Source organism: Botryllus schlosseri, chromosome 5, assembly GCF_051294905.1.
Source record: "Botryllus schlosseri isolate E-star chromosome 5, Bs_hap1, whole genome shotgun sequence".
NCBI lineage: Eukaryota > Metazoa > Chordata > Ascidiacea > Stolidobranchia > Styelidae > Botryllus > Botryllus schlosseri.
In genome coordinates this window covers 22,380,246-22,390,922 of record NC_137240.1, presented here as the reverse complement: position 1 = coordinate 22,390,922, position 10,677 = coordinate 22,380,246, and the positions used below count along the sequence as shown (strand labels likewise).

The following is a 10,677-nucleotide window of genomic DNA, read 5'->3' as shown; positions in this document are numbered from 1 at the left end:
TGATGCGTTCTACACTTCTTAGTAAGTTTTAATCAGGAATATCTAGAACCGCCTGGTTTCAATAAGTCGTATTATCGGTGTTGCGCGCGGCCAATTAGCGAGAAGCGTGTTGCAAATTATCAATTTGACCCCACCTCGGCATTCATGTAACGGTTTCCCACCTTAGGGGCCTAGGGTTGATTCGAAAAAAATCGACGCCCCAGATATACAATAACACTGTGTAATGATTTTACGATCCATTTTTCATGAAAGCCTCGTCGATTGTCTCACTTTGCAGTTATTACCCGGTTAACTGGTTAAATAAATCCCGAATATACGGATATATCCGTCATCCAGATGGAGAAAATTATTGATATCCGAACAAACCCTAATGACTATCAGGGCTGTTGTGACAATTCATTAAAAATATTAGCCATTATAGAAAAACCGGCTTAATTATGTGATTTTGAGAAGATATTCGGGTAGTTTTCCATTCTACACAACACGTGCATGACAGTAGAAGGTGTAGGGGAGATGTGATACTGATTGATCAAAAAATGAAAAATGATCTCAAGACCCAAAGCTTCAGCCGATAACAACAGGTTTTTACTGACTCAACACTTTGATATAAGCTCTACCTATCGCGCTTATATACGTGAATATCCGCATTTCAAAGCAAATATTTATGAACCTTCAAAAGTTGATGCTCGAAAGTATCATCGGTCCCCACCCCGTGGGTCCAATGGCACACGACCCGGGGACCAATAAGGCATACGCTCAAAAACTCAAATGTTCCAACTTTTCAAGCCGTGTTATATAATCCAAGATACAGCAAGCCAAAGAAGAATGTGTGGTCGCAACCGTCGAATAGTTGAATAAATAATAACTCAAATGTTGTCATAATATTACATTTCGATTTAGGCTCGAACTAACAAATTTGAGGGTACATACATATTGCCCTAAATCGACATTTTGACTTCCAAATAGCTCGGTTTAGCGATAAAACATCACAGGCAATTATTGCATAAAGAGTCTCTGTATGTAGGTATTTTTTAGTTGTTTCAGTGCAACTATTTGCTCGATTTGGCTACTATATCACCGAATTGTGACTGTTGTGGTGGTACGTGGTGTTGGATGGCGTACGCAGGGGAGGTTTGGGCTCGAAATCTAAACCCCATCTTTCCGAAATGCTAACTCCATCTTCAATATTTATAAGCACATGTGCAATTAAGCAATTGGTATCGCTACTGCGTTTCGACCGACCAGTACGATGTCACTTTACAACGTGAAGCCTCGCATTTCTGAACTGGTAACTGAAAGAGAACGACACAGGGGAGATGTGGTACCGATGGATAAAAAATTGGAAAATGTTTGCTGGCCCCAAAATGTTCAGCCGAAAACAGCAGATCTTTTGCTGGCTCAGCACTTTGATACAAGCTCTACCTATCGCGCACATATACATGAATATCCGTCTTTTCAAAAAATATTTATGGACGTTTAAAATTTGTTGCTCGAACGTGTCATCGGTCCCCATCAGGTGGGTCCAATGGCACACGACCCGGGGACCTATGACACATATACCAAAAACAACTCAGAAGTGACAACTTTTCTTGCTCAGTATTATAATCTAAGCTACAGCAAGCCAAAGACGAATTTTCTGTCGCAACCGTCAAAGAATGGATTAAATATCGACTCAAATGTCATAAAATCACGTTTCGATTTAGGCTCGGACTTATAAATTTGAGGGTACATACATATTGCCCGAAAATCGACAGTGTGACTTCCAAAGACCTCGTTATAGCGATAAAACATCATATTCAATTATTACATAAAAATTTTCTGTGCGTAAGTCATGTTTCATTTGTTTCATGATTAGTATGCTTGATTATTTTGCTTGATTTGGCTATTGTATCATCGGTCCCCACCCAACGAATTTTGTACATGAATTGAAAAAAATTCCATTCAAGGAAAGAACTAAAAAAAATAATAGGTTCCATCGTATAGCCTGATACAAGCCCTAGACTTCACAATAGAACAGATTGCTGGTTTGTTCCTGTTGAAGGTTACAAAGGAAAATGTATATGTCGATCTAAATTTAGTTTACACCCCCCAAAACAAAAAACATCAGTGTGAGACCCCATAGTTCGCGCACGTCGAATTTTTTTGTATGTGAGGAAAGATGTTGCCAGCATGCAATTGTAGAAAAGTTCACGGAGTGTAATCATGGAATTATCATAGAGAATTTTCAATGTATTTTCGGTCCCAGTGATCCATCGGTACCACATCTCCCCTACTTGTAATCAATGTTGATTACAGTGTTTTCGTTTTGAGTGGAAATCATATTTTAGTTTTTTTCTTTCTTTTTACACTTTGTTGATGCACTCTGTACAGCTTATTTTGCGTACCCTCAATCTCTAGTAATGTATCAGTTTGGTAGTTAGACGTGCATTGCGGTGTTTTTTTACGACTCAGCGAAAAACCGGGGTTCAGCGAAGGCTTGCAGATTATCAAAAGTTTGACGCGGGTTAGTAAATGTTAAGAACAACTGATGTAGACACACAATTTTATATTTATGGATATCAATCTTGCTTTTGTTTAGAGATGAAATCTGAGTTCCAGGTGATTCAATTGTCCTAGGACGATGCGGCATCGGGTCTGTCTAATTTGCCATATCACTTTTATGACACTTTTTTTGGCATTGGAATTGTTCGATACTTTGTATCATTTACGTCAGTATTCGTATAAGAAAAAATAGTTGCATAGTGGCAATAGACCAGTGATTACCAACCGATGTGGGATTCCCAAGTCAGAGATTTCCGGTGGCAACAGACACACTTGTAAAAATATATACATTCAGAATATACACTGCTCTGGGCGACAGGCACCGATAATTGTAGCCCATGCCATTCAAATAAACTCATTTTTGACTCGGGAGAACCAATAATGGAGTCACAAATCCGTCTAGCACGAGTAGCATTATGGAGACTAAATCTTTCGCAGAATATTGCGTGTTACAGGTACGCAAAAAGTTGTACGTTGTAGTAATGGGCGATTGCCTTCTAACAGACGAGATATTGGGTACACTCCAATACGCAGATAGCTGATCCGCTATTCCGAAATATCAGTCTTGCAAACCTTAAAGTTGGATAAAATGAAGTGACTAAAGTTGAAGGAAAATACGACTATCGTTGTCTCGTTTGTAGCAGTGGTGCCACTAGATTTATTGTATGTTGACGTGACCCATTCATGAATGATTGCGTATTCTGTGTAGCCTTAGGATATACGCTCAGTTATGTATCTTTGGTGCTGTCAATAATGTAAATCTCATTTGGGGTACAATGTTTGAATTAAAAAATGGCATGACGTCGTAACGCAAAAGAATAATTTTTGAAGGGGCAATCGCGCTTTCCTATAGTGATTTGGCTCCTACGTTTTATTTTTGTTTTTTAAATGTCGCTGTGTTCTTTGATCCTTTGACTGTGAAAAAAGGAAACAACTCATTGGCATGTGAGTGTATAACGCTCAACGAATTTTTGTGTTGGATTAGAACGCATGTAATAGATCTTATTTATATTCGCGAGAATGTGATTTATTTTGGAGCCAAAAAAATTTAAATTTTCCATGGAGAAAAAAATAATTAATTATATCAATATTGTCGGATGTAAAAAAAATATCTGCAAACCTGTTGGATTTGTCATTTGATAAATCTTCTCGTAAATTCCTTGGTCGTAATCAATGTATCCCCTTCATATTTCATTATTTATGAAATAGTTTTAACCTATATATCAAAACGAATGTATTTTTTTGTCAATCTAGTGTTTTTAGTTGGCAAGGCTAGTGTTTTTTCACGAACCTCGAGTGGCGACACTGGCTTGTAGTGGAACATTATGAGGAATCGCCAAAATGGTTGGTTTTCTTCACAGGGGGATTAATAATCAATTCTAGGGTGTATTGACTTTCGCCAATAGGGAAGTCATCCTATAGATGGGAACTTTTAGCAATTTTAGTGCAGGGAGTACTTTTAAGTGGTGGACAGGAGTTCAGATTTTGGGAAATGAAGTCTCGGACTAAAACATAGGTGGGCAATGAAAACTAAAAGTTGGGGATCACTGCAATCGATGGTGTATAAATAGACAATACTGGTTTGGTGGAAAAATTTCATCATCTATGAACGTACGTATTTGGCAAACATATCCTCGTTTGGCACAGCAGTCTTTGTCGTTCCACATGCCTTCGAGAGGTGGAAGTATTTCCATGCAGTTCTCATTTCCCCCAAAATTATCAGGCTCGCCGGCCCTTAATGAAGTTAATATAATATGGTTAGGTAAAGATATATATTCTTCTCTTCACAGTTCGCTGCTAGCAAATATTTCAATTTGCACCAGCAGAGATTCCAATAGACAATAGACCAGTGGTTCCCAACCGGTGGCGAATTCCCCACTGATGGGGTATTCAATGGTTTCTGGTGCGGAATAGACGCATTTGTTAAACATTATATGCAGGATATTCTACATATTTACGGAGATACATCAGCGAATACCGTTACCAGGTAAGTGTTCCGGAATGTATGTATCGCAAATTAAAAATTGGTTGTGTCCTCGGAAGACGCCTAAATGTCATTTTTTTCTCTAATAAGAATTTAAATGCCACGAAAAATGTGTGTCTGACGCAGCGAACGACAGAGTTTCGTAAAAATCAGGAGCCGAGGCAAAATGATGACATTTTTAGTCAACACGATAGTATCGGTCGAAAAATTTTCAAAATCATCGGTTATCTTGGAGCTTTCAGAATTTACAAAAAGTGTCCTCTTTTCAGGATCTCAAAATAGTGTAACCCTGTTTTTTAAGGGTATATAGGAGATTTGGGTAGTGGGGAATGAAGACTAGGAACAAATCTATAGTAGAAAATCAAGACGAAAAGGTTGGGAATCACTGCAATAGACAATACTCCGCAAGACTGAGACGACTGTCCACGCTGTTGAGTAATTAAACAAGAAAGATGAAGCCTAATATTGTATGCGATGCCTATATTAATATAGATAGCTGAACAGATTTCACTGGTCAACAAAATGAAGAAAAAAACATGTTGGCAGAACACCTGGAAGTCGCGTCTGGGGTTTTCGAAGGTGCTGATCACGAATATCACATTAGTTTGGCCTGATTGGCTCTTGTTCAGTAGATATTATTCCCATAAAAAAGCCCCAAATTACTGTATTTACCCGCGAATATTTCACTTGATAGGAAGAAAATCGTAGTTTTCTTTTCTACTTTTCTACTGCGCATAAGTAGGTAATTAACTATGAAGAACCCTCATGTTGTTCTCAGTCATTCTATCAATATTACCAGTAACTGGTGTGAAATATCTGTTTGTCAAAAAAGCAGTTTGTCAAGACTAAAAATTATACTTTTGCACAACAGAAATACATATTCTCCTGTATCAATTGGTCATTCTAACAAGATTAAAGAGGAGTAAAAAGTTATAAAATTTGTCCTTGAAAAGCTTAACTACAATACTCATATGCTTCTCATTTCTTATGAGTTGTAAATGGATAATTTTCCGCTGAGTCAACAAAGTGGGTATACCTATAGTATCCCTATTAAACGAGAAGCTTAAATCTGGTACCTTTGATATATTTCTGACTCAACTACGGATGAAAGATTCCAATTTCATCTTATGAAGGAGTTCACAGCATGGAATTGATCCTAAGATGCAATGAATAAAACTTTTTAGATCTGCGGTTCTCATCCTTCCTTGGCGATGGTCAAAAAAATTGTGCCCCCTGCACTTATCGTCATGTCTGAAAGAGCACATATTCTAATACAGAGGTAGGCAACCTTTTTGCTAATCATGACCGCATTACTTATGTAGCCTAAGGCCGCATTCCAGGGCATAAGCCGTATTGAACTAACTGGACGCAAAATACCTATGTTGATCCGTCCATATCCATTCCCGGTGAACTGCGGACTATTTTACTTTTCACAACAGCCTATTGTACGCACCGAAATCGCGAGTGGCAATGTCATGCTAGGATTTTGTGTTGTCGAACACAGCGCGAAAATTTTTCAGATTCACGAATGAATTCTGTAATTAATAGTGGCAGTATCACATATTACTATCAAATATATATCCTTTCTCATCAGCTCATGTGATCAGATTCACAGGTAGAGTTTATGGAGGTAGTGCTTTCAAAAATTTAGGGTAAGTTATATAAGTGATAATGCATCTTCGGGTGGGCGAATTGTTATTAGTCACTTTGTTGCATGCTGTTATTTATTGACCCCCCTCATCCGCCCAAATGTACTATAAACAAATTTCTTACGTGAGTAGCACATGATTCCGATCCCGGCTCAGATTGAGAAAGGCGCTATTATATTAAAATCGCAAAATGAAGTAATTCTGAATTGCGCGGAGCGCGAAGAATATTTCAAGATTAAATAAAATGTCTGAAAAATTCGAAAGTGAATTCGTAATTTCAATTTGCGTTTCGACGGGCGCCAACACATACTAATTGAATTGGGTGCGTCGACGGCCGTACAAATTCCTCTCTACGGCCGCAGGTTGCACAACCCGATCCAATTGTATACATATGGTATGTCTTACGCCAAGTTTGAATCCGCATTCCAGTGGTTGAGTCTTTAACATTTCTGACGAATTTCCCAAAAACTTGTTTGAAAAGAGCAAAATCATTGAACAGGACATCAATTTTTTTCAAGGTAGGTTGCACTGAGACTAATCCCAATGCTGGTAGTGACTACAGAGAGCACGGCGTCGTTTTGTGCTGTCATGCCAAATTTGATCAGTTTTGGAATTGAATTAAACTGTGTTGATTTAGGATAGCCTAATTGAGGGCAAAATCGGACAACCTATATTTTGCATCCAAGTCTGTCTTAGGCAGTGCAGTTCGCCAGCTATTGACAATAGTTACCCATCGCACAGCGCTTTAGGCTACTGCCGAAGATATGAATTAATGAGTGACTTACACGTGGGAAGTTCTCTAAATCTTCAAAGAATATCAAATATTTGCTTAAATGAAGTTGAAATCAGCTAACACTCCGTTGATAGCGACTGCTGGAGATTGAATTTGGCGAGCTTTCTTCAATAGGAAATAAGTTTCATCTTCAACAATCGTCTTCTCAGACTGGTTGTGAAGCTCATGTCTAGTCAGAATTCATACAGACTTGGTCAATTTATCGCGCCCCCCAGGTTAAGAACCACTGTTTTAGATGATCAGAAAGCACCCAACTTGAAACAGTGTGTCCGAGAATTCGTATCTGCATATGGAAAACTTGGAACAAACATGAGCATAAAAGCTCACTTCCTGTTCAGTCATCTTGATTTATGTCCTGATGATCATTTTGATTAGCAAAGGGGAGAGGTTCCAACGAGACATCAAAACAACATACAATGATACTAGGGCAGATGAGATGAACATATTTTAGCAGACCAGTGCTGGAACCTTTCGAGAAACTGCACCAAATTGCTTACGGGCGAAAATCGTATAAAAACAATTTTGCTTTAAAATAAATTAATAATATTATATCCTAACTGAATATTTCAAATTTATAATCGGTGATTGACGTAAAACTGATTGAATTAATGCAACGTCATTTGAGTATCTAGGTAAATATTTATATAATACATGACTGGAGTTTATTTATGTACATGATGTCCGTGAAAGTCTATAACTATAATAAATCTAATGCCCCTAAATATAGTGCTGTTGCTGTATTTTGATTTAAAAGAGTCTTCTGTGTGTAAAAATAACAAGTGGAAGGAATTTCTAAAATTTATAGTACGACTGAGCTGATTTTCTATCTAGCCATTACAGCGAAAATGTGTCAATATAGCCTCATGGATTACCTCTAAAACAAGAGCCAGTTTGATTTTTTAAAAACAAAATACTAGATTATATATATTCCCACGCATTGGAAGCGTTAGCTAGATTTAGCCAGATTCAATCGCCATGGATAATTGGATATAGTGTTGCATATTTTCCTGTGGATTCCGAAGATTGCGTGAGCAAGCCTTCAAGTATCAGGGACCCTTGTGGGCTGAAACCGAATCCAGATCTATAGGAAATTTACAATCAAATTGTGAGATCACGGTAGAGCATTTAGCTTTGTAGTCACATCGTCATGGGTGTCATATTTTAATTGACACCAATCGTACTCTGATTTATAGCTACTAATGAAATATCTTATACTTACACAGATAACGGTAGAGACAAGATTGAGGAACGCTATACTAGTTTCAATTACCATATTGACGTCACGTGTTCACGTTCGTACTCGCAACGAATCGTCTGTAGAAGGTCAGGTTCACCCGTACCAAAAACTTTCGTAGTTTTGCACCATCTCTATTACCAATCACAGTGGCAGCCAAAGCCTAGACCAACATTTGATATAGACTGTTGGCGAGGTTGATACTGCGCATAATATTTTCAGTGGGGTATTGTACATGCACCACTGTTTGGACGAGCGGAGAATAAAGACCAAGTATAAATGCAACATACCAGTTTGACCATTCATGTCTCTCGCCATCATTCCATTCGTAGTTACCCTCGCCAAAAAAACCACCTCCTGCAATCCATGCTATTGAAACCCTTTATCAATAAAATGGATGGATATACCATGTACGTGTGATTAATATATACTAACTTCTTAGCAACTTGAGCCACGGCATCATTCAGTTTTTTATTCTTCGGCATGACTAGTTCCCCGCCTTTCTGAATGCAACTCACAACTGCGGTACCGAATGTTGCTGAATCATGCTGCCCATCATAAAACTTAAGAGTAGTGCCGTCGAACACTACGCTATTTTGCAGTCCTGAAAGGAATGACACATTTTGTCAAATACAAATTAAACAGATGTCGATGCTCATTAGTAAAATACCATCTTACCTGCTAATACCGAAGCTATGGAGGAGATGAGTACAACAACTTCGAGCATTCTGTATCGCATGGGATATTATCCTTAGTATGTTTTAAGATGTCTCAATTTCTTCGGCAATCTATTATCACGGTACTTTCTAAAACCGAGTCCTGTTAGGAAAAGTTTCCGTTCAATCATTTGAGCTTTCGTTTTAAATAAGTGGTTCCTAACCTGGGCTACAGCGTCCCTCATGGGGCAATTATGATGGTGGTGTGGGGCATTCGGCCCAGGGGAGGTAGGGGGGTCTGCCGAAAAATGGCTTCGCAGTAGATTGTGTAGTAGGGACATGTGACAAGTGATTATATAGTAGAACAATAGTCTATATATTCCTGAGTTCTCATCCATGATAAAGTTCATAACTGAGTGCAGTACTAAATTCAACGTGACCGCGCAAATATATCTAGCACATTCTGAGTGGACTTACTAGTCACACAGAGCAATAAAATAAAAACTAATACAATCAACTTCCCCCTATTGCAACAACCTCGATTCGATCTCGAATATTGCACACAGGACTACAATTATTACATCGTAAAGTATTCGAGTTGTCCTCGAGCGTGAAATATTTCCAATGGCATGAAGTCCCAACCCGAAGAGACTGACCGGACTTCGATCTATTACCCAGTATTTGTTTTCTACAGTCCATGAAATATTAGAGGGGCGCCAGACCAGGACGATTTTTGAAAAGGGGCGCTAGAGCAAAAAAAAGGTTAAGAATATCTATTCTAAATAAAATGAGATTTACCATATTTCCAAACAATCATGATATTCTAGAATTTGAAATAAAAAAATCGATCCGCTATATCTCAAATTATTCAAAGAAAAGTTTCACTGCGATTTGCCTCAAGCGATATTGAATAACATATTCACATTGAAATAATTCTGGATCTTTTCGATTGAGACCTTCAGGGGTAATGCTCAGCAACCTAAGTATAGTGAATTGAATCGGGTTTAATTCGCTGGGATCATGTTATTTAATTTTAGTCTATGCTGAAGTTCTACCTCCAAGAGAGTCTACGATTGATAGGTAATGTATATGCAGTGCAACACACGTGGACATGTGCCTGTATACTTATCAAATCACATAAGGTTGATACAGGATTTACCTAGCCGTTTGATGCTCCTGTCGCTCATGGATTACTATTTTATGCTTTTTATGCAGCACCAGGATGGCTTCCTCAACTATATCCCCGTAATGATCTGTTAATCAACTATTCCGCTATTCTAAATACATTATACATACGCTTAGGCGAGTTCTTCGGGTATTTCACGCCTCTGTTCATATCAGAACAAGTTATACCGAGAATGTAACTCTCCCGCCTTTCTCTTTGTACAGACAATTAGACTTATACATATGAAGAAAGCCTACCGCTATCGTTGCCGCATTGGCGATTACGTCTTCAGAGTATAGGCATGTTCCGCAGCAATGCCATTAACCTGACTCTTATATCAAATATGTTCACTTTGTTCTGTTTAGATATACCTTTAACCTAATAGCTATGGCGATTTTCCACGGTCATGTCAAGGCAGCCATCCACCAGCTGTCAAATAAGATAGAGCACAAACATTGAGCACACATTTGTAATATCTCACCATTTATTAGATGGAATATCTACATGATAATAAATGCGATAATGTTTTTCGTCGGCCTTGGTAAAAGGCTCTGCTTTCATTTCAGGTCTCAAGAAAACCGAAAGGTTAGCTTTTTTCCGTGGCTAGACGGATTTCCGCATTTGTCTCGACTTTCGGCAATGCGCGTGATCGATA

At 38.3% G+C, this 10,677-nt stretch overlaps 1 protein-coding gene across 1 annotated transcript; it reads right to left on the bottom strand.

Annotated features, from left to right (window-relative positions):
* Positions 1-3,882: 3,882 nt before the first annotated feature.
* LOC145438994 (pulmonary surfactant-associated protein D-like) lies at positions 3,883-9,016 on the bottom strand. The gene is made up of 4 exons (XM_080316405.1): positions 8,880-9,016; positions 8,637-8,805; positions 8,492-8,581; positions 3,883-4,275 (listed from the first exon to the last, which is right to left on the bottom strand). The coding sequence occupies exons 1-4, from the start codon at positions 8,938-8,940 to the stop codon at positions 4,086-4,088; spliced, it is 510 nt and encodes a 169-aa protein (XP_080172531.1). The 5' UTR covers positions 8,941-9,016; the 3' UTR covers positions 3,883-4,085.
* Positions 9,017-10,677: the final 1,661 nt, after the last annotated feature.